Raw genomic sequence first — 24,730 nt, 5'->3', positions numbered from 1 at the left:
TAGGGTGTTTGGAAGCTCACTTTCATTAATTATTTGTTAATCTATATATATAACCATTTGTTAATCTATATATATAACCAAAATATTTGACTTTTTAAAATAAATTATTTAATTTTTTTAATTAAAAATATCAAGTTAACAATGAATAAAATTATATCTTTCTAATAAGTTCAACTTAAACTCAAACTCAAATGTTGATAATTTATCTCCAAATTTGCGAAGTTAATCATGAACACTATAAAAGTAGTGCAAACCCTAATTTTTCTTCCTCTTTTTTTACAACCACTAGAAGTATGAACTCTTCTTCTATTATTTTCTTCTCCTCTACTTTGTTAAAAAAAATTATTTTATGGTTTTTCATGTATTTTTTAAAAAATGATTTTCGTACATGAACCATCAAACCCTACGCCTGTGACTATATATGATTTTTTTAATAATCGTTTAAAGTTTTCTGTTAAAATTTAAAACTTATTGTTTTATGGGTTCACGTACTTTTTACTTTTTCTTATATTTCTCTTTTGAAGAGTCATATTTTTTGAATTGTTTCAATAACTTATTCTTTTATTATATATGTGTGTGTGTGTGTGTGTGTGTGTGTGTGTGTGTGTGTGTGTGTGGCATTTTGAAAGTTTTAACATTTGAATTTGTGTTAGTTTTTGCAATATTTAAACATGTTTAGCAAATTTTAATGACTATACCATGTATTATTCTTTTGAAAGTAATCAATTTTCTTTTATATTTCTCTATTGTGTAATCATATACATTTTGTTTTGTTTCAAAAATTTATAGAAAGTAAATCTATAATTCTTTAAAAAAAAATTTTGGCCTTTTAAAAGTTTTAACATCTGAACTATTCTTTTGATGGTAACATATCTTTCTCTTATATTTCTCAGTTGTGTAGTCACACACACACACACATATATATTATTTATAATTTGTAGGCTCTGAATCTTTTGATTCATTTCAATAGTTATAGTCATGAATTATTCTTTTGAATGTAACTCATCTTTCTCTTATATTTCTCTATGTTTAGTCATATATATTTGTTTCAATAATTTTTAAATAGTGAATCATCTTATTTTTTAATAGTTTTTGGTCTTTTAAAAGTTTTTAATATCTGAATTTGAGTTATTTTTTTGCAGTATCTAAAACTGTCTGACAAATTTTTTGTTAGCCATTGCACGTTTAAACAATGGTTTCCTCACCAAATTGTAACACAAATTGAAATCATACAAGAGAAAATCATGCAATGGTGTAGTTTCTTAATCAATTAAGATTTTATAAAATTGTTTTAGTTTACTTCACAAATAAGTATATTCTCGTGCATATGCACGAGTTAGCGAATAGTTGGAAACTATTTCTAATCCATTTACAACCACTTGAAGGTTGTTTAAAGCTAATTAAAATTCTTTTAAATTTATATTTTACTTAAGTAGATACTTCAATAAAAAAATTATTCATAATATCATGTTTAGAAAAAAAGAATGTTATGTCCACAATATTTTCGTTACAAATCCTAAATGGTTGGTTGTTATTAGTTATTATGATTGGACAAAAAAGTAATTTAAGTTGTGGATTCAAATTAGAATCAATAACAACTTACCACCTATAATTTGTTGTAAAAGTATTATGAAAATGTTGTGGACGTAACACTTCTTAAAAAAAATTGATTGTGGCTTTTAAATAGACTTTTAGTATGACTAAAATTAATATATATTTTTTAGAATATATATTAAAAAATTTTAAATTCATTTTCACATAATACAAAACTTATGTTAAGAAATAAAATTAAGTATATAAATAGGTTAACAAAATACTCTTCTTCTTAATTACTAAAATGAAGCAATTCTTTGAATGAGTATTTAGACATAGTGTATATATATATATATAAATCAATGAGCACAAAATCAAATGATTTCAAGTATAAAAATTGTTTTTCCTATTAATAAATGTCTTTTAAAAGAATTTGAAATTCGTCTTTCAAAATGGTTATGGTCATTTAATTATAAAAGTCTTTTTTTTGTGAAATATATTTTTTCTAAGACAATGTTTGAATACAAATTTAATTGCTTTTCTATATGTCAATGCATAAGAATGGATCACGCGCTGCTATTCAATTGATTACATTATAACCATAGGCACTCCTTATACTCTAACATGTCATATGTAAATGTAATCAAGTAAACAGTATAAACCCATAAAAATAAAGTAAATAGTATAAAATTTCTCATTAAAAAAGTAAATATAAAACTCATATGCTGGACAAAGTGATGATTATTACAGTGCAATTACACCATTTTTTTTCTTTTCTTTGGATACTCTGTAGTTGTTATCAAAAGTAATAAATTACACAAGGTTTTTTTGTGATGAAGACCCAAAAAAAATTTTAATCTAAAAGTAACTATAAAACTTGTGTGTTGGACGTAGTGATGATTATTATTAGTGCAATTACTCTGTAGTTATTAATTTATTATCAAAAGCAAGGACTGGTCTTGGACCCAAGATCTATGAGTAATTATTTGGTACACAGGAAATAATAACCCTCCTATCATTTAACAATGGGTTTTATACAAGTAACTTATCATATAAAGGATTAAGTACTGTTTTGGAGTATTGAATAAATTTCCTTCAAGAATAATGCACTTTAAAAAATTGCAGAAAGTTATGCAAACACCAAAAACACCAGTACAACAAGCAGCTTAGCACAAAAGACAACCAATTTTTTCTCAAAAAACAGAAAAGAAGCATTCTCCACAAGCTACACAAAATTTCATTGTGAACAGTATTTTTTACATTCTTACACAAGCACAATCAAAATCTAACATCTTGGTACACATATATTTAGTTCTAAATTTCCTGGCATGAATTCTCACAATTCCTCTCAGTCCAAACGTGGTCAATGACGTAACCCGAGTAATTTCCTATTCTTTACTATCACAGAGCCAAATGATGTCAACCCAATAAGTAATACAACATATACATATCGCCATTCAATCATTTTTTTTGGGGGGGGGGGGATGAATTATAAATGAATTTATTTTATTGCCTATAATATATAGAATGAATATATTCTACATCATTGTCTCCACAATCCACCTCGTGTTGATGTTGATGGCTTCATTTGTAATCACAGGCCCAGTGACTTTTGCATTTGTAGATGCTTTAAACAAAAGATATTATAATGCTTTGCACTTGAAAAACATACTTGGGTATGTTTTTTTGAGGTCCACCGCATTCAGATTAGTGCAATCTTGTGAAATTAAAACCTTCTAAGGCTCTTGACCCTTGATTTATAAGAAATAAAAAAAAGAGAGGACCCCAATAAGCATGTTCTCAATTTCGCATTAGAAGCAATCTAGGAATATACTAATTAGTATCCCAAAATTAGTGACTAGTAGGTATGAAAAGTTCTAATCAAGTTCTAAAAATTGTGTATCCAATCAGAAATAAAGAATTAGTGCATAATTGTATGTGACAGGTTACGGTTTCCAAGCATTCTCTTTCATAATCTATGAACTAGGCTGATGTTTTTGTCAGCCAATCCCATGCTTGGCTTTCTTAATAGATTCTTCTTTTGGCTTATAGTTTTAATAAACAACACGCGTCGAGCACAAGTGCAAACAAAACCTACTTGATCATGACAGTGAAACTTAGGCTATAAATTATAATAATGTGTCAAGACGAAAACAAAACAAAGTATAAAGGGCAAATCCACCACACACTAATCAGTGGGAAGACAACACATTACACACCCTTTAAAAGTTTAAATCAGTGGTGCATAGGGTGAGAATAAAAAAGAAACATTTGAAAAAGATAGGCTTATCCCATGGAATTCCACTTTCTTGGTCAGGGCGTGCCATCTTCTCTGTAATTTGATGGTTACACTAAAGTGGCCAAAAAAATTGTTAATTTAAGGCCTAAGGGATATTCTTGATTAGTACGATTTGAATGGGACAGAAGTAACGGACCTATAAAACTAAGCAATCAAACCTATTAAACTGTATTTGTTCTTTCTTGGGTTTGCAATTGGTCATCTTCTTTGCCTGCTCACTGAACAAGATTCAAGACCAATAACTGCCACTCACCTTAAAAAAAATGTCACCTTAAGTTATGCCATTGCTATACACTATTTTATAAAGCATCCCAAAGTTTTTATAAATAAAAATATTGTGTTAAAAGGATGAGTCTAACCTCATGATCATTTTACGGACCAGATTAATTAGCACATGCATGATGTTGGTAACTTATGTTGGTGATTGATTTATGATAAAGACAGCTTCTGAGTGCACTAGTACTATTGCCAATAGGCTCAGCCAAAAAAAAAGAGTACTATTGCCAACCACTCAAAGTAATATCTTTGCACCAGAAACCTTTTTAAACAAAAGGAAATAAAAATAATCATTCTTGTTTTAATTGTTAGTAGTTGTATACTTATCAAATGTGTGGGAATAAATAATTATTTTGTAATTATAGCATAATGTGTATAATTTGTTCTCTAAAATTTGTTGAAAATAATTTGTTTTTCTTAAAAATTAATCAATTTCTAAAATTATTTTTCATCTTTTATCTCTATCAATATTAAGTCTATTATTTTATTTTATTTTTTTGATTGATATTATTCTTTTTTTAGGTTATCCATATTTTTTGAAATTATGTTATGGTAATTTTTTTTTTTTTTTGGGTACAACTAGACTTTTTAAATTTCAAATAAATTTTTCAAATTTCTCATTCTCTTAAAGGAAATTATCATGATAATCAAAAATCATAATAAAATTAAATTAGATATTACTTAAATAATTGATAAGCACATTCAAATTCATAACTAAGGTTGTGTTTTAATATAAATTCAAATTCTCACTTCCAAAATAACTTTAGAGCATTCACACCAAAGGTGTGAAAATTACTATATTGTCATTTTAGGCTTTTAGCACCAAAACCACAAAGAAAAAAAAAATCATCAGTAATCAAAGTTGCCAAACCTAAAACTTTTGACAACTAAGCTACAATGAAGTGTCATCTTTGACAATTTACTATATATAGCTCCAAAGTTATAAAAATATATATATATATTATTTTAATATGGTAATGGTTGTGGCTGTTGTTTATTGTGTTGGATATATTATTTTATTATGTTATTTATATTATTTTAATGTGTTGAATGCTAAAATAAATCATTTGATACTGGGTGTATTATAAAATGGGGTGCTAAAATAGATAAAGTAGTATTTTAAGTTGCTAAAAGCTATATTTTTTAGCAACCTTGTTGTGAATGCTCAAGTATTAACTCAAACAAAAATCAACCAAAACTATAAGAGGGAGAGATACTACTTGTGATGGGGGAACTCAAAAACACAATACCAAAATGTATTAAGCCAAAATAGAGTCCGAAAAAATTTAATTAATATTCGTCAACCTAAAGTAGAGATGCAAAATAGAATAAAATATTAAGAGAGAGAGAGAGTGAGAGATTAGCCAATTTTTCATGGGAGAATGTGAGAGATAATAGCAAATTTAAAGAAAATAAGGTGAGAAAAAAAGAGCAAAAATAAAAGATATAGTAATAAACATCAAATTATCCAAGTCATGCTATGTAATAGAATAACATTATATTCTTATATACTATCTTTATAATGCAATAGGGTAAGATCTAACATTAAAGAAAAGAAAAAAGGGAATAACTTAAAAACACAAAATTAAATCACATTAACCCAAAGTAGAATTCTAAATAACACAAAATTTTCATCAACATAAAGTAGAGATGTAAGAAAAAAAATCCACCAAAAAATGAAAAATAAAATAAAAAATGTGTGTGTGTGTGTGTGTGAGAGAGAGAGAGAGAGAGATCATTTTTTGTGGGAAAAACTAAGCATAGAATGAGAGAGAATGAAAAAATTTATAGTAAAAGAATTTGAATAAAAAGAGGCAAAATAAAGGAAGATAAACGAATAGAGAAAAAATGTTGTTAAGGTAGAGAATTGTGAGGAGATGAAAATGTAAAAAGAGTTAAAAATGTTGGAGAATGTGAAACAATAAATTGAGAAATCAATAAAAAAAAATAAAGAATTAAAAATAAAATAAAAATTGTAGAAAATAGGTAGATAATGTGGCACAATGAGAAAATAGCAAAATTGATTGTCAAGCTTTGACATATATATATATATAAGGAAGTCGGAGCTTTTAGATCGTGATCGATTTTAAACACCGATGATTTGCTAATGTCCTCCAATTGAAGTCGAGATATTTGCCTTCTGAAGTTACGGGAAGTGGCAAATGGGTACATACTCGAGAACCATGGCTTTATTCGAAGGTGACCCTTGCAATTAAATTTGCTAAAAATAAACTACATCAATGAAAGTGTGGTTAAATATTCCACACTTCCAATTTAACAATATATATATTCCACATTTCCAAGCGGCTATAAAGAAGAGTCATGTTAACAATGTTCCAACGACACGTATTAGGAATTAATAAAAGTTTAATTACGAGCAATAATACACTTTTTTTTATTAAAAAAATATATACTTATCAATAGTTTATTGTTGCAAGCAAAAGTGTAGTTGTGCATTTTTTTTTTATAATATTTATACATAGTTTGATAATATTTAATGGAAAATCAAAAAGTATATTAATATAGTATTAAGAGCAAATTATACTTTTCACGCTAATTGTTTTACTCTGATTACACTTAACTCTCTAGACTATTGAAACATACAATTGACCCTCAAAAGTTATAACTTTATTTTAATGTCTCTATACCGTCTATTTTAGTGTTAAGTTTGATAAAATTTAATATTAAAAGACTAATTTATTCCTCTTTCTAAAACAGATAACTAAGGGATAAATAGATATTTTAGTGCTAAATTTCATCGAACTTAACAACAAAACAAACAGTATATATTGGTTTTAGTGTAACTTTTTTTTTTTTTTTTTGAAAACAACTTTTTTTTTAAATTTAAATTAGGAGGATGATAGTGCGTTTTGATAATTTGGGACGGTATGTATAACTAGGATAATTGTTTATAGTGAAAAAGTATAATTCCTTTTCAAAAAAAAAAAAAGGTGAAAAAGTATAATTTTTCCTAATATTAAATATACATTAACATATATCTTAAGGACACTAGTAAAGAAAAGCTAAAAAATGGTTTTTTTAGTGCTAAAAAATTCAAAGACTGATCAATTGTCAAGTAAATTTTATAAGAATATATATATATAACCTCTTATTCCACATCATAAATATCTACCGATACGCAATTGTACTCAGTACTCTCACACACACACCCAAAAAAAAAAAAAAAAAAACGGAGAGAGGAAAGAAGCAAGAACCAACCACGCAAGTAACTCGTTCCCTCTCTTAAAAAGGCTTACCTTTCCTGACATCAAAAAAAAAAACCTAATAATACAACGTTGTTGTGGATGGTGCTGATAGTGGAAAATAAAAATTTTGATTTTCTCGGCGTATTACAATCCCATATAGACAAGATGCACACTAAATAAAGCATAAATAACACCCATTTTACTGGGATGGCTCTTCAACTTGAACACAAGCTCTTTCTTTCTTTCTTTGTTTCTATATCCTTTATATTGTTGTTGTTGTTCACTCCTACCCAAAATCTTTCTGTGCCTTAATGGCCTATCTTTCACTATTTCTATGTCTCATTCTCCTTCTCTCGCCCCAAGTTCTCCTAACATTTATTGCTGTACTACTACTACCCTTGTTTTCAAGTGTAAGTCCTAGAAACTTGGCACCGTCCAGTTCCTCTTCTTTGGTTTCATTGCTCATTTTATAACTGTGTCCTCTCTCCCTTGTACCGCTTAACTTGACTTAGACTTCCCTGGTATGCACCTCTCTTTCTCTCTCTACGTCTACTATACGTGTGCGTGTGTGTACACGGGTGTTTATATACTGATCATTTCTGGTGGCTCTTCTTTTTGCCTGCCTGTATTCGGTGTTTCATGTATGTGTGTATGCTTACCTCGTGAATCTTTTTTGGTAAACCCATGTCAAAAATTTATCTTTTGTCTCAGTCTGCTGTCTATCTTTGACCTTCCTTTTTGTTTTTTCGGTTTCCTTTTGAAGTTTCAAAGGTGTGCGTGTTCATTAGTTTATCTTTTGGATCTTGACAAGATCGATTTTACAGGTGTTTCTCATCTGAGTAATTAGTTGTTTCTTTTCTTTTCTTTTTGGATTTTTTTTTTGTTTTTAGTCATCCTATTAATTATGATTAAACCCATTAAGAGTATGTTTCTTTAATATGAATTTCTCAGTTGAGTGTTCTATTTTTCTTCTTTAAGGTTGATATCTAAATTTACTCACTTCTATAAACCTTGACAAGTTCATGACATAAATTGGTCGGTTGGCCTAAATATCTCTGTGAGTATCCATACAATTTCTCCCGGGGGGCTTGTGCTTTTTTATTTGTATATTTCATGATTTAAATCCATGATAGAAATTTTTTTTTTTTTTTCTATATGCTTATATCTGAAAGGTGCACAAATTATTGATTGGTCCATGACATAAGATTGGTTGAAGTTCTCAATCTATCATCCAGCTATTTTTATCCAAGTGTCATGATGATTTATGCATATTGTTAATTGGATTGCCGATTATCATTTCATTGGATCTTTTATTTTATTTTAATTACAGAGAATTTTTTCGGTTTAAAAGAGTTGTGACTCATGTCCCAAGGTAAAGAAATAGAGGGTGAAGAAGAAAGGGAGAATTTGTGTACAGATGATAGCAAGCATGGTAGTGTGAAAGGAGGTCTTCTTGCCATGGACTTGGATAGTAGCAGTTGCATATATTCTCATAGTCCCCCACCAAGAAAGATTAGAGTTGGTCCATGGGATGGATCAACTTCTTCGAGGGTTGGTGGTTCCTCAGGTGGTGAACCTCAGGATGCAGATTATTCCGTTGTTGCTTCACTGAGTGAGGAATTAGAGGCTCTTATCTTGGCCAGGGTTCCTAGATCAGAATACGGGAAGTTCTCTATTGTGAACAAGATGTTTTTAACTCTTGTGAAGAGTGGTGAGGTATATAAGATTAGGAAGGAAATTGGGTTTAAAGAACCTTCTGTTTTCATGTTGGCTTGTGGGGAGACTAGTTGGAGGGCATGTGACAGGCAATTCGGGTCTTGTAGAAAGCTTCCAATCTTACCATCAGATATTTGTTTTTCATCTGGGGATAAGGAGTCAGTTTGTGCTGGGACTCATCTCATTGTTTCAGGCAAAGAATATGATGGTGTTGTTATTTGGAGGTATGAATTGGCATCAAACAAATGGTTCAAGGGTCCCAATATGAAGAATCCAAGGTGTTTGTTTGCATCTGCCACATGTGGTACTTGTGCTTTTGTTGCTGGTGGCATTGGAATGGAGTCTAATTGGAAAGCTTTGAGCTCAGCTGAGAAATATAATCCAGAGACCAAATCATGGGAATCCCTTCCAGGTATGCACAAGAAGAGGAAACTTTGCTCAGGTTGTTACATGGATAATAAGTTCTATGTGATTGGAGGGACAGATGAGGAAGGGAAAGGTCTAACTTGTGCAGAAGCATTTGAAGAGCAGAGAAACAACTGGGACTTGATCCCAAACATGTTAAAAGATTCACCAGTCCAAAGTTCCCAATCTCCACCTCTTGTTGCTGTTGTCAACAATGAGCTCTACTCACTTGAAGCTTCTTCAAATGAGCTCAAGGTGTACATAAAGGGCAGCAATTCATGGAAGAACTTGGGACCAGTCCCAGTAAGAGCTGATGTTGCTAGAGGATGGGGAGTAGCATTCAAGTCTCTAGGTGATGAGCTACTTGTCATAGGTACATCCACTAATTCAGTCCATGGCATGACTATATACACATGCAGCCCAGAACCACAAGCTGATAAATTGCATTGGAGGGCTATTGAGGGTTGCACAAACCAGCTCAGCCCCTTCATTTTAAATTGCTCTGTCATGGTAGCCTGAAGTTGAAATCTTAAGCAGTGGCTTAAATTGTTGGATCTGACCATCTGAATAAAAGCTACACTTGGAATTTAGGGAGTTGTCAGTTGTCACTAGTACGAGTTTCATTGTATTTGCTCTAATATTCTATTGTATTACTATTGCATGGGTGTGTTTCTTGTCCTAAAAAACCTTTGTGATGATGACACAAGGTAACTTTAACGAATGCCACTGATTTTATCTGTCTTTTTCCAGCTCCAGTGTGAATGTTTTATCTTGGAAGCGAGGCTCTCTAAACAGGTTACCTATAGTTTGTGTATGTCTCATTAATCAAACAAAGTTGTCTGCTTTATGATAAGAATAGGGAAATTTACTTTCAAAAAAAAAAAAAAAGAATAGGGAAATTTTACAATATCCACTCTTTTTTCATGGGTATGGTACTTTTACTGGTAATAAGGTTATCTATGACACCATGATGATAACTTTGTTACAAATTTTGTTAACTCATATCACATTAAGTATCCACATTTTTTTAAATCTATTTTAATTTTCATGTTATATTATAAACCTATCAAATAAAATAGTGTTTATGTCAAATCTGATAGCAAATTTCATTGCATCACACGATCACTCATGTTTCTTTTCTTTTAAATCTTCATTTTTTTGTCATTTTGAACGGATATTAACAAAGTCACATATGATAATAACTTTGTAGCATTCGTTAATAATTCACTGTCACATGAAAGAGCCCCAAACCATTGGTGGTACCATAGAAAGACCTAATAATGTAATACAAACAAAACAATAGGCTTCTCACTTGGTTTGCCATTTCTATTAGCAATTTGAGAGAGCCTAATTCTCACCTAGTTTTTCGAAATTGCCACTGGCAACTTCTTCTAATGACCATTTATAAAATGTTTTACAAGGCTTTAGAGTTTAATGTTTACCTTTTATCCAAATCAAGAAAAGCTTATAAAGCAAGTGTAACTCTGCGTTAAGGATATCCTGAAAGCTCTCTTAAGGGCCAAAAGAGCTTTTAGAGATTTTTATACCCCTTTGGTAAACTTTTAAAAGAACTTTATCTACTCCCTAAAGTTCAAATATGCTTAAAGCTGCATCAAAGTAAGATCGAAATTCAAGATTTAGCATTAAAGATCTTTAATACATTGTTTCAATTTAGTCTTTGATTTTTTAAATGTATGTCAAAAAGTTTCTTCTTGTTAAATAATGGATGGAAAAGTATGACATGAAAACAGAAACACTAAAATCAAACACTCATGTTAACATTGAGCCCATTAATACTAATAATAATAATAATAAAGACACGAGGATTTCATATGTGAAATCCCCGAATTTGGTTAGTATTTTTGTTTACCACGTTATAGTTTTTCATCTACCTATCGATGACAACGATATTTTTGGCAAATTTAAAAGGTTTAGAAATAAACTGAAACATTTGAAAGATTAAGGATCATTTTGAAACACAGGGTAAACGTTGAGGATCAAATTTGTAATTAAACCATGACAAAATTGCCTTTAGTAGAAACCAAAGTTCACCAGCATCACGAACCAAGAAGCAAAACGATAGTGTAACCTATGTAATGTACCCTTCTGCAAAGGTACCAAACTCTCACTAGGTTGGAGTGGTAGTGTGATTTTGGAATAAGAAGCGCCACGTGAATTTAACAAAGGATAGAGGACCAAGGCCATGATGTACCAAAATTTAAATAGTGGCATCCACCCAGTAAAGTCACTATGTAAGAAGCACAAACTGAGAGAATACAACACTAGACATTGAGCCAAAGCCACCATCATAGTAGTAGAGGCACTAAAGTGCTAAAAGCAAACAAACAAATCAGATGCAGGCAGGCATGAAGTGAAGTGGGTTGAGTATTTTAAAAAGGAGATCTTGCCTTCTGAAGCTGAAAGAGGGGTCATTCTGATGTGAAATAGGGGTCACCTATCAAAATTAAAAACAAAATTAAAAATTAAAAATTAAAAGAGTTGCGAGGAACAAGACAGTGCAGTCGACAACTCCACCATAATCGATTTTTATTTATTTACTACAAGGAACCACTACTTGACAACATCAACATATCAAAAGTGGGGGACAGATTTTTCATTAAAGTAGACAAATGATATCATAATTATAATGTTACTCATTCCAATGAAAATTTTAAGGGATCATCAATGTTAATGTTACTCCAACATCCACATCAAAACTAAAATAAACAAAAATCCATGACTCAAGTTCCATACAAGTACTCAAAAAAGAAAATTTGATGAAAAAGACAGTAAATCAGAGACGGTTCTCAATTTTAAATGATATATTATCTTAGAAGGATAGATTCTACTTAAAAGGAGTGGACAGTACAGAAATGAATAACTAGAATTCCCTGTAGCCACCACATTCAAGAAGAAGGACCGCTGTGTAAAGCTTGAGACTTCCTGTTTTTCCTAGGAGCCAACTGTGTTTCAGGCTGCATCCAACAAAATCAATGTGGAAAATTCAAATTCAAACGATGATAAGAGTAATAATGTCCACCAGTCTATTTAATTACAGAAGTTTCAGATCCAAGGAAAAAGTGACAATAAAAATTATATTCTTTGTTTGAATGCGGTACAATTATTTTTTATCTAAATAAAATCAATCCATGAAAGTAATTTTAGAGAACTCGCAGACATATTTGACCTCAAATTTTGTTTCATCAGCTCCATCCACTATAGCAAGTAGCTTACTAAAAGGATGGGAACAGAGCCATAGAGGGGAATTAAACATGTGGTTTTATTTTTCAAATTCCTTTCAGTGTACATATCAAGTATGAAATGTGTATATAACATTTCCAAGAATCCAATGCATTTTGATCAAACTAGTTTTAACTCTGAAATTGCCATTACAAGATTATCACAAATAACCTCAAAATACCATTTATTTGATAATTTTGGTCGTTTGATTTAATGCACTACCAATTTCTGGGTTTGATTATATGAAATAGCATGGATTCAATGAACTTTCAGAGGGGCAGTTAAACATTCTATTAATAAACTATACTGATTATGACATACATTTTATCTTCTTTGCCTGGGAAATGGATAATTAAAACCACTTGCATAATGTCACAACTATACCATGCATAAGTTGGACAGATGGGTCAGCTGGCATCCATCTTGAATTAAAATCGCAATTAAACCAGCCCCCTACCCCCCTATTTACTTATCAAATATATATATATATATATTCTAACTTTCAATAATTGGCACATGAAACTCTCAATTACCTCCTTCTTGACTGGCTCTTCCTTCTCAGACAAGGTCAACTCAATATGGCAGGGAGATGACATATAGGCTGCATAAGGAATAAAAGAATAATATTTAGAACAAATCCACAAGCCCATCCCACCCACACCCAAAAAAAAAAAGCAAAGAGGGGGAAAAACTCACGATTGATTCTCCCATGAGCACGGTAGGTCCGGCGCCTCTGTTTCTGGGCTTGGTTCACCTGGATGTGAGATATGTGCAGAGAATCCACATCCAGACCTTTCACCTACATAAGAGGTTGACACAGTTTTCAGATGGTTTAAAAAAGATCAAACCAAGAATAGAATATCAACTATAGTGAAACATACTTCTGCATTGCTCTCAGCATTCTTAAGTAAGTCAAGAATAAATTTAGCCGATTTCAAAGGCCAGCGTCCTTGACCATTTGAATGACGGTTCTTTGCCTGAGCAGTTCGACCAACACCACGACAAAAGCGTCGAAAGGGAATGGCTTGTTTGTGGACCAGAACATCTTCCAGATACCTTTTAGCCTTTGCTAAAGGCAACTTTCTAATAGCATGGGCCGTCTCTCTTGTGTTCTGGAAATCAATAGCCCAGTTACAGCATGAAACAAAGTAAAGCAGATAAAAGAGACAATATAACAGTACCACTTGATAGCAATAAATACATTTGATCAATATTGAAAAATATTCAGCCTAGCCATTACAATTGCACAAGTGATTTTACACAACCTAATCAAGGGCAAACTCACTTGCACGAAGAATAAGACATCAAAATAAATACAATCCAAAGTTGCACCAACCATATACTATATTCAACAGCAATAATCAAGCCTTACTCCAAAAACTTTGGGGCCAGCTATGGATCCTCTCGATAGGTTAATTAGGGCTAGCCATATGTATTCTTTTCCATCATATCCAAAATCACTCTTCTCTACACATTATCATACCATTTCAAGTAATTCTCATTCATATATTCAACACTAGGGTCACTCTTATCTTTAAGCAAATTTCTTTATTTTGGATCATTTCTTTCCTTGTATATTCAATAGCCTTAGCCTAACAGTCAGTACCATACAGCATAGTTGGTTTAATAGCAATTGTATACAAATTTTACTTATAAGTATTCCATGATTAAGAATTACTCCTCATGAGCTTCTCCAGTTCATCCAGCTGCTCTTATGGTTCACATCCATCTCAATCTCTTCACCAGAAGAACTACCGATCCAAGATATCAAAATAACTCATTTTCTGGAATCTCGAGACCATCAAGTCTTCAACATTTACAATCCCTTCACCTTTGTTTCTACTTTTTTTTTTTTTGATTGATAGGTACCTTTGTTTCTACTTTTACTAAACTTACATTCCATATACTATGTTTTAGTCCAACTTAATTGAAAGCCTTTACATTCTAAAGAATCCCTCCAAATTTCTAACTTGATATTAACTTCAAGAGATATGGACTTAATGTTAATCCTTGATCCAAACCTATACTATAGGAAATTCACCTGTGACTCCTCCACTTGTTATCCCACTATTTACAATTCCATCATACATATCTTTACTCAATTTAATATACTTTAGATGAACTCCTTTATTTATTTTTTAATTTTTTATAGCAAGGAACCTCTTCAAGGCAGGATAACTTCTTGTACTCTCCCCACTTGTTCTCACACTAGTTAAAATTCTATCATACATATCTTTACGCAAATTAATATACTTTAAATGAACACCTTTATTTATTCATTTAATTTTTCAATAACGAGGAACCTCTTTAAGGCGGGATAACTTCTTGTACCCACCCCTATCGACTATCGAGTAAACATCATATACCCTCACTCGCTAAAACCTTATATCTAGTAATCCCATGACTCGAACTGGAGACCTCATGGAGGGTTCCCATGAGGTTAACCAATTGAGATACCCTTCTAAGATCCACCACATAACCACTGAAAGTACTACCCTATCATACACCTTTAGGTCAACAAAAAAAATACAAAGAGTTTTACAAGCGTCTCTATCTTTTTCCATCAAATGTCAAAGTAAGAAAATAGCTACCATAAGATTTCCCTTGCATAAAAGCAAATTGATTCTCCAATATTGCTGTTTAGTGTCTTAACCTATGTTCAATCACTCTCTCCCAAAGTTTCATAGTATGAATCAAAAGCTTAATTCCATGATAATTTCTACAATTGTCAATATCTCCCTTGTTCTTATATATAGGCATTAGAGCGTTTCTCCTCCACTCACTAGGAATTTTATTAAGACTTCAGATCTTATTGGAAACCAACCAAAAAGCTACTTCCCATTAAAATTATGAAATCCAATATTCAAAATTGAGCAATGTCCCCCCCACCCCCCTCCTCTGCCCCTGCTTCTGTAAGAAATTTTTTCAAACTTAATAGACAAGTCAAATTTTTGAAAAATGTGTCCAATAGAAATTTAAAGCATAGTTAAAGGGGAACATTGCTGAGTTTCATAGTTTAAGAGGACAATGTGAATAAAGCATGGTTAAAAAAAAGGGGGAAGCGAAAAAAATTTCAAGTTTCTAGTTTGCGTTTGATCAAACTCCTTTACTCCCACCAGAAGAATCCATGAATGTGCAAGCATTTACTGAACTTTCTGTTACAAGCAACAACTTCAGCAGTTCAGCAAATAATAATGCAATGATTTTTAACAACTCCTAGCGCAGTTGTTCACATAAGAAATAAGCCCCTCCATCATCCATCAAGTTTTGCAATCCATATGAAACAAAATTAAACACCCATTTAGGACATTCCACTGTCGAAACACAAATTGGCATCAACCATGCAAAATTCACAAAAATTTTCATTTAAACCACATAATGTACAATTTAAATAACACAATGATACCTTGAAATGAACTCTCAGATCCGAGCCCCTGGCCTTGCAGGCTGCACAGACAGAAAGACACTCAAATATTACACCCCATGAATTTCCCAAGTGCGTGTTTGTGTGAAACTCTAAAATTCTACATACCCAAAAAAAAATCTCAATTACCCAAATACTCACAACTCCACAATCTGAACAAAACTGACAGTAACTAACACATGAAATCCTAGTTCTTAACGAATAGCAATAGAAATAGTAATAGATTTCGTAATGGGCTATTATGAAATTGAAAAGACTCACACTTAGTGGGATTATCAGGCTCCTTTGAATACTTCACCTACAAAATTTAGAAACCATAGTAAAACAAACCAAACATAGAAAAGCATAAACACATATTATATATGAGCAACAAGGAAGAGATTTAGCTACCATTGTTGTTGGTTCAAGGTAGATTGGGATGGTCACTGATCACTGAGCTTTCTGGGGCAAAGAGAGCGTTGTGTTTAACGCGATCGATGGAGTGAAACCCTAGCTGGGTTTAGGCCTTGAGCCGAAGCCGATGCTGAAAAACGTGGCTTGGGCTTTTTGGGTTACAGGAAGATAGCCCAATGTACTGGACATTTGGCTTGGACTGTCTTCGTTGAGATGGGCCCAATTTGTCTATGTTTATGGTTCTAATCATGGCTCCAAATTTTTGGCACTAGTTGTTAAAGAACACTCTTCTTCTTTTTTTTTGGTAATTTGATAATTTAACTTTAAACGTCTTCATTGAAATATTGAAACGTGTCAATTGAGTTACAGATTATCCACCACATGAAATTTTGATTATAATATAAAATTTAAGTTGTTGGAAATTAAATACATTTCCCAATTTTGGCCTTCTATTGTGTGGGTGCCACATCAATTCTCCAATAAGAAGAACCAATGGTTGGATCTGGAGGTTGATATAATGGTTACATATCCAGTTCCATTTAAACTAGAACCTTTTATGTAGGGACAATAAGTGTTCATTTTTCCAACAATTTCTTCAAAAAGAGTTGTTTCTCATCCTTCTACTGTAAAAGAATATGTCCAGGCAACCTGAATTCTACGGGTAAAATCTTAAATGCTATCTTGTACCTTTCTTATGGATGGATTCTTAATTGCCACACGCCCACGGGGAGGCTGTGGGTTCAATGAGGCATTCAGCATTAATTACTAGGAGCACAAAAGGTTGATAAATTTCTCCCAATGAGGCTTATTGCAATGTTATCTTTTGGAGGTTCATCATACGAAGAGTTTCATCTCCCAATGGTTTCGGGAGGGAGTTAAGCAAGGTATGCTTGGAATTGACATCATCCATGCCATTGAAAGAATAGAATCATCTTGACATCCTATCAAAATGCTTTTCCAGATCTTTTCTTTCAAATGAGCATAGAGAACCCTCTAGAAAATTTGTTTATTATGTTCTTTATCCTAGAACCAAAAAGCAAAAAACCTCTCTTAATCAAAGGAGATGGAAACTATAGGATGGATGATACCAATTTGACCATCTGAGTAACTGAGGAGCTGGATATGTTATGGCTGGGAATATGACCTTAAGATTAATGCATTTCGTGAAGATGGAAAGTCTTGCTATGAAAGCAAATCACCCTTTGGCCACATATGGTGGGATATTTGTGATTGTGCTGAATGCAGAAAAGAAGAAACTCTTGAGGAAGACTATTCAAGAAGAAGGAAGAAAAAATCCACTTAACAAATTCTCAAAGAAAGATATGAAGCAAGTAATCCATAAGTTGACCTCCTTAGAACCCTAGGACTTTTGCACAAACAACAAATTCTCATTCTGGAGGGGTTTTCTTCAGGAGTTGAGCTAAACAGCTTTAGGATATGTACTTGGGCTATGGGAGTGCAGCTGGTTAGGGGAGCTTTTTGGATAACCAACTGAACGGTCATATATATATATATACCAAGAAGGGGGCGGAACACGCACTGAAGGCGGAAGTACAGTATAATAATATGAATGAAAGAAAGTAATAAGGCAGTAAAACCGGCCAAGCAGTATAATAAACACAATAAGCAGTATATAAATAAAGTAATTTAAAATAATGAGGCGGTAGAACCATCCAAGCAATATAACATAATCAAAACAGTTATAATATAATCAAAGTAGTGAGGCGGTAGAACCAGCCAAGCAGTTATAATATAATCAAAGTAATATGAAACACAAAGCTGAAAGTAGTTATTATTGAAAATAGATAATAATACTTACAGTAGTAGGATCTCAACAGTACAACAGGTTAACAGTACAAAGCTTGAAACTAGTTCTAGTTACAAGATTCGTAAGGCAATAGGGAAATAGTGTAGTAGTGAGAAATTCTGAAGAGAATATCTAAAGGAAGAGTATTCCTAAAGCGGCTCTAAAGAATTCTGGTTTAAACTTAAGGGACATCCCCCTTTAAATAGGCAAAAACGTAGTGAATAGTAACTGTGAACAGTAGTAAAAAGTACTGTGAACAGTAAATTTTCTTTTCCTCATCAGAACCGGCAGAATCTCTTCAATTTGCAGAAACACTTTAATCATTGCCCCTTTTGGCGTTTTATGCCGAAAGAGATGCGGAATCTCCTTTAGCAAAAGCAGTACCATTTGCGGGAATCAAGCAATCGATAATAAATTCGATAAATAAGAGCAAAAGGCTTACTGCCTTCATCCATGTCATAACCAGATGTCAATATGTTCAAAGTTAAGGCTTTAACAATATTAGGATCATCCAAAGCAAGAGCAAGATCAGGATAACAATCAAAATAAATAGGATCATCATATAAAGAAGCAGTAATCATACCAAGAATGCTATCATTAAATTTCTTAAATCTAGCATCTCTTAAACACAAGAGAACATAAGCATTAATTCATTTTCTAGTCAATGGTTTAATAGCAACTTGAACAAGACCAATATGCAAATATTTAAGTTTTTTAGTCATAAAATCATTAATATTTTTTCTGGAAAACAAACAACATTTTTCATGAGTTTTAAAGATAGAAAAAGTTTGTTATATATATATATATATATATATATATATATATATATATATATATATATATATATGCTATAGCAACCATAGACATATGAGCTATTTTGTTAATAATTTCTTGTTCAGACAAACCATCAATATTCCATTCATTAAGCTTTTTAGCAGAAACATAAAATTGAGTTTGAAAAGATCTTTCTTCAAACTGCATATCAGGAGGAGTAGGTTTTGAATACCAGTTTTTAGTAAAAGACATGGGATTGGATTTTCCAAAAAATCTTTTAATTTCAGGTAAACTTAAACCATCATCAAAAACATTTTTGTAAAAAACAGAAGATAATGAGTCAGAATTTGTGTCTTCTTTAGAAACAATTTCTTTCTCATTTCTTGAAATAGCACAAGCAGCATTTTTGGAAATAGAAGTCTCTTCAGGTTTAGCTTTCAAATTAGTTTTGGCATTTAAATCAGCAAGCATTTTTTCAACCTTTTCCAGAGTCTTAGTCTGAGAAGTTTTGAAATTCATTTTTTTCTTTTTAACTAGGCAAATCAATCAAAGGTTTTTCAAGTTTTGGAGCAGTAGTTTTTTCAATAATTTTTTCTTCAATACGGTCAAGCTGTTGACCAATAATATACAAAGATTCATTAGCAAAATTATTTTGTTCAATAATGTCAGAAATAGAGGTTTTATCGTCAGCAATTTTGAAAGGGGAGGCCTTGACCTTAGTATTTTCCTTATCATTTTGGCAAGTGATCAAAACAGTTTCAAGAGGTGGATGACTAGACCGAACAACGGTTTTGTCTTCATTTTTAAAAGCAGATTTTCTTATTACGTTCAAATGATTAGTATGAAGATCATTTTTTGAAACATAATAATTTTCAAGATAATCAAAAAACAAAATATGTTGTTTTAATTGATTCATTTTTTCTTTCCATTTCATTTTGACTCTATCTTTCTCAGACTGAGCAAAAGTACTTTGGTAGTATTTTCTTTTACTTCTATTTGTGGTAGAAATAAACTCATTATATAAGGGCAACCATATCAATTTCAAAATCTTTAATTTCAAAATCTTGATCCATAAGATTGATTACTCTTAATTGATTTTGGTGAACAGGGGTTTCAATAGGTGGAAAATCAGATCCAGAAGGAGCATCAAATTTTGCATCATCTTCTTCTTCATTAGCATTTCTGCTAATAGAGGGAGATTCAGTTTTAGTTGAATAAAAAACAGTGCTAACTTGGGAGTTGTTGCTTGCAACTCGTTTTAGCTTTAAATCACGGTTTTCAAAATTCTTTTTTAAATACTCATCAATTTCATGACTTTCAGCCCAACTAAGCTGGTAAACAGACTTAGAAGAGACTTTAGGAATAGTCCATTTTCTAAAATCAGGATACTCACTTTCTCCTACAGTGAGGTCTTCTTCATCATATTCTTCATCATGTCCAAACCAATCTTTTGGGTAAGGTTGGGGATATGGGTAGTAAGGACTTTCTGCGACAGAACCTTCTTCATCAGAATTTCTGTTAGCGGCCTCTTTTTCTTCTTTGATCTTTTTCTCAAGAAGAGCATGCAAAGCTTCCTTACTCAGATCATCATATGAAGAAGTTTCGTTATGGATTTTGGAAGATGAAGTAGATGGTGTAGAATGAACATGAGCCAGAGGCTTAGGAGACAATCTTTTGTAAACATTATCCATGATTTGTGGAACATAACCAAACTTATCCCACCATTTAACATACTAATGTTTAGTAAAAATATCACCTTCTTTCTCATATTGCCATTTTAAAATCCAGGGGATTCTGAAATGTTTAACAAAATGGAGAAGAGCAGGAAACTTGGCATTATGAGCATTTGTCTTAAGATTTTTGTCAAAAGACTTAAAGCAGTCCAAAAGTGGTTTGGGGAAAATATCAGTATCAGGACCAGATTGATTCCACCAACGATTGAACCAAAGAGGCAAATCAGCAGTTTCATCAAATTCTTTGTCAAAGTTAATAAACCATGAATGAGTCATTGTGTCATTCTGATGGAGCATAAATCTAAACCAAGCAGTAATATAATCATGATATGAGTATGGAACAGGGTGCTTTGGGAGTCTTCTTGTTGAGTCAGGGGAGTGACCTCAATTGGCTTCAGAAGCAACATTTTTCAAATAAACACTGTGGTAAATAATTTTGGATTTATCATTTAGATCAAAAATAGTTCTAATAACAATGGATCCTTCCTGGCACAAAATGTCAGAATAATATTCTAACTTTTTATCACCATGTTCTGGAATCCAGTGAAACAACGGAGGGAAGTAGCTTTTTGCAATCTGAAGTGGATTCTTGATTGCAGATCGGTTTGGTTCAATAAAAAACAGGTTTTGGAAATATTGTTTTTTACAATATTGAGAAGCATTGGGTTTTCTTGGGTAAATAGTTTGAACTAGTTGGTTAACAGGGGTCAAAGCATAGGGATCATAGGCAGAGGCCAAAATAGAGGAGTAATTAGGTTTAGGAATTGTTCCTAAAGGAGTAAAACGGTTAACAATTTCACTAGTGGAAACAGGCTCTCTTTTCACAATTTGGTTGGGTGTTTCAGCAAGATTTTTCTCCTTGGATCTCCTATTTGCCATTGTGGTACTGCAGAAATTCACAGGTAAGAAAATCAGGAATAGAGTTTTGGGAACCTTTAATATATTCAATATTGAAATAAAAAACACTCAAAATAGCTTGCCATCTGGCAAAAATATGTTTTGAAGCAACATTTTCAACATCTTTTATAATAACATATTTGGCGCTTTTGCAATCAATTCTTAATAAAAACTTTTGGTTTAATAGATCACTTTGAAATTTTGAAATACATAGTACTATAACTAAAATCTCTTTCTTGATAGTACTGTAATTTAATTGTGCAGCATTCCAGACTCCGGAGTAGAAGCGAACAATTTTTTCGGATGAGTCCGGCAAAACTTTCTGTTTTAGAATGCCTCCATAACCAATGTCAGAGGCATCAGTTTCAACAATCTTGAAAGCATTAACAGTAGGGATACCAAGACAAGGTAAAGTTTTGACACGAGATTTGATTTGTTTAACAAGAGAAGTGTGAATGTCAGTCCAAGGAGGAGGATTACTTTGCAACCGATTAAAGAGTGGTTTGCATTGTTTCCTCAGATCTTTGTAGAAATCAGCAACATAGTTCAAGGAACCAAGAAATCTTTGAAGTTGGGTTTTGTCAATAATTTCATCAGGAAATTTGTCAGCAAATTGAATAGCTCTATCAATAGGACGGATCTGTCCTTCAAAAATATCATAGCCAAGAAATCTTACTTTGGTCTGGAACAGTTTGATTTTCTTAGCAGAGACAACAAGGCCATTTCTTTTGATTGTTTCTAGAAACGAGCACAAATGTTTCCAGTGTTCATCAATAGATTTAGAGAAAATCAAGACATCGTCAATGTAGACAATGGTGAAATGACTGAAGGAGTTGAATATATCATTTATAATATTTTGGAATTCACTAGGAGCATTCTTAAGACCAAAAGGCTTAACATTCCACTCATAGTGACCAAAGGGCGTAGTGAAAGCAGTCTTATATCTATCTTTTTCACTAATCTGGACTTGTCAAAATCCAGATTTCATATCAAACTTTGAAAACACAATAGCATTACTCAACCTATGAACCAAATCATTCTTATTGGGGATAGGGTACCTAATCCACTCTAAGACTTTGTTCAAAGGCTTATAATTAATAACAAGACGAGGGGTTCCTCTCTCTAGCTCAGCATTTTTTTGCACATAAAAAGCAAAACAAGACCAAGGGGACTTGCTATTCCTAATCAGTTTTTTCTTGAGTAAATCATTGATTTTATTTTTACAAAATTCAACTGTTACAACATTCATCTGAATAGGTCGGGCTTTAGTAGGAATATCATTTTCATTAAAGTCTTTATATAAGGCAAGTCAACAATATGTTTCTTCCTGTACCAAAAAGCATTAGGAATATTAGAGCAAACATCATCCATCAAAATTTTCTGAAAACTATCAATTTTTTATTGCAACAGTTTATCAGAAAGTTGTTCAACAATTTTTTTGTATCTAACTTCTTGTTTAAGGAAGTTGAGATGTTTAACTTTAGCATGAATAAGATTAAAAGCATCATCATTATCAGTTTCAAACTTTGGGCAGAATTTGAATTTTACTTTTTGTCCAAAAGGATCAATAGTAATTCCACCGTCTTCAACAAGGAAAGGATACAGGGTAGCAATGAAGGGAAGTCCAAGTATCACTTTATTAGTCATGTTTTCAACAAGCACAAAGGGTATCTTAAAACAAACATTATCATGGCAAACATAAGCATTATTTAATTCATACTTGATTTTCATTTGAGTTTCATTAGCAAAAACCAATCTTTCAGTAGATTTTTCAAAATATTTTGAAGGAATCAATCCTTCTTGGATACAGTTAACATTAGCACCAGAATCAATCATAGCAATTGTATTGAAAGCATAATCACGCGAAACAACAATCTTGACTTTAGTGAACCATTTTTAAAGCATCATATGTTTAACAAGAGCAAGTTGATTATCAATTAAATTAATCAAGGCTTTACCAGAAACATTACCAGAAGGAGGAGCCTGTTGAATGGATTCATCTCCATCTTCTTGCTCATCATTATCAGACTGATGTTTATCCATATTTTTATTAATCTCGAGAATTAACAATTCTTGTTTAAGATTACCATTATCATGTTTAACAGTTTTAACATCATTTTTTAACTGAATTATTTCTTGTTTAACAGTTTTTATTTCATGTTGGAGATCATAAACAGTTAATTCTTTTTTTTTTTTCTTTTTATTAATCTTTCCATAGTTTCTTCAAAACTTATCGTAGATTTAGGTGATTTAACATTATCTTCTTTTGTTAAGTTTTTCATAAACTTGTCAAGATATTCTTTCTGTAAATTAGGGTCTTCAATTTTACTTATTAATGTTAATAGCAAGTCGTCACTTTCTTCACTCTTAGTTAACACTTTAACAAATTTTATCATATTACAACATGAATCTCTACAACCAAGTTTAATATTAGGAGAATTAGAGGTATCACTGCAAGAGTGGTAAGCAGAATCAAATGAGGAGGAGAAATCCTCTTAAAAGGAATCAGTTGAAGCAGCAGATTCAAGAATCTGAAACAGTTCATTTTTATCATTATCATTAATGTTCAACATGTTCAATTTACCAGGCTTTTGGTTACAGTCTTTAATGAAATGGCCAAATTTGTCAACAGTTAAAATATTTACCTTTACCTGATCTCTGTTTATCATGTTTTCTAAAAGCAGATTTCTTTTTAGCATAAAAATCATTGGGTTTAACAAAGTTGGTTCTGTATCTTTTATGCTTTTTATGGGAATAACTTTTGTAAACTTTATCATGTTTACTTTTTCCTTTTTGCCTGGAATGGGCAATAGGAGGAAAACCATATTGTTCACAGAAATTACCCATTTCATATTTAGCTTTTGTTTTTTTTTTAATTGTTGTTTTAACAATTTTTCATCATTGTACATATTAATTCCTAGTTTTTTAATAGTGCTAAAAATATCTCCATAAGTTAAATTATCATAATTAATAAAATCATTTTTACCAATTAATTATTGTTTTACCTTATGAGCAAAGATAGGAGGT

General features: G+C 31.9%; 2 protein-coding genes across 3 annotated transcripts; one reads left to right on the top strand and one right to left on the bottom strand.

The window, feature by feature from the left end:
* The first annotated feature begins 7,378 nt into the window (after nt 1-7,378).
* LOC142630695 (F-box/kelch-repeat protein At3g27150) lies at nt 7,379-10,190 on the top strand. Of its 2 annotated transcripts, none has more exons than XM_075804730.1 (2): nt 7,379-7,835; nt 8,645-10,190. In XM_075804730.1, exon 2 carries the CDS (start codon nt 8,677-8,679, stop codon nt 9,952-9,954), a length of 1,278 nt encoding a protein of 425 aa, XP_075660845.1. In that variant the 5' UTR covers nt 7,379-7,835; nt 8,645-8,676; the 3' UTR covers nt 9,955-10,190. The 2 variants fall into 2 exon arrangements, with proteins under 2 accessions (XP_075660845.1, XP_075660838.1); XM_075804723.1 differs by lacking the exon at nt 7,379-7,835 and adding an exon at nt 8,255-8,371.
* A 1,879-nt stretch (nt 10,191-12,069) lies between these two features.
* Nucleotides 12,070-16,638, bottom strand: LOC142630709 (large ribosomal subunit protein uL22y-like). Its single transcript, XM_075804740.1, has 7 exons — nt 16,490-16,638; nt 16,361-16,397; nt 16,082-16,122; nt 13,557-13,787; nt 13,372-13,474; nt 13,209-13,276; nt 12,070-12,410 (listed from the first exon to the last, which is right to left on the bottom strand). Exons 1-7 carry the CDS (start codon nt 16,490-16,492, stop codon nt 12,342-12,344), a joined length of 552 nt encoding a protein of 183 aa, XP_075660855.1. The 5' UTR covers nt 16,493-16,638; the 3' UTR covers nt 12,070-12,341.
* Between the last annotated feature and the right edge of the window lie 8,092 nt (nt 16,639-24,730).

This window comes from Castanea sativa, chromosome 1 (assembly GCF_040712315.1).
Source record: "Castanea sativa cultivar Marrone di Chiusa Pesio chromosome 1, ASM4071231v1".
Taxonomy (NCBI): Eukaryota; Viridiplantae; Streptophyta; class Magnoliopsida; order Fagales; family Fagaceae; genus Castanea; species Castanea sativa.
This window is presented reverse-complemented; position numbering and strand designations above follow the sequence as displayed.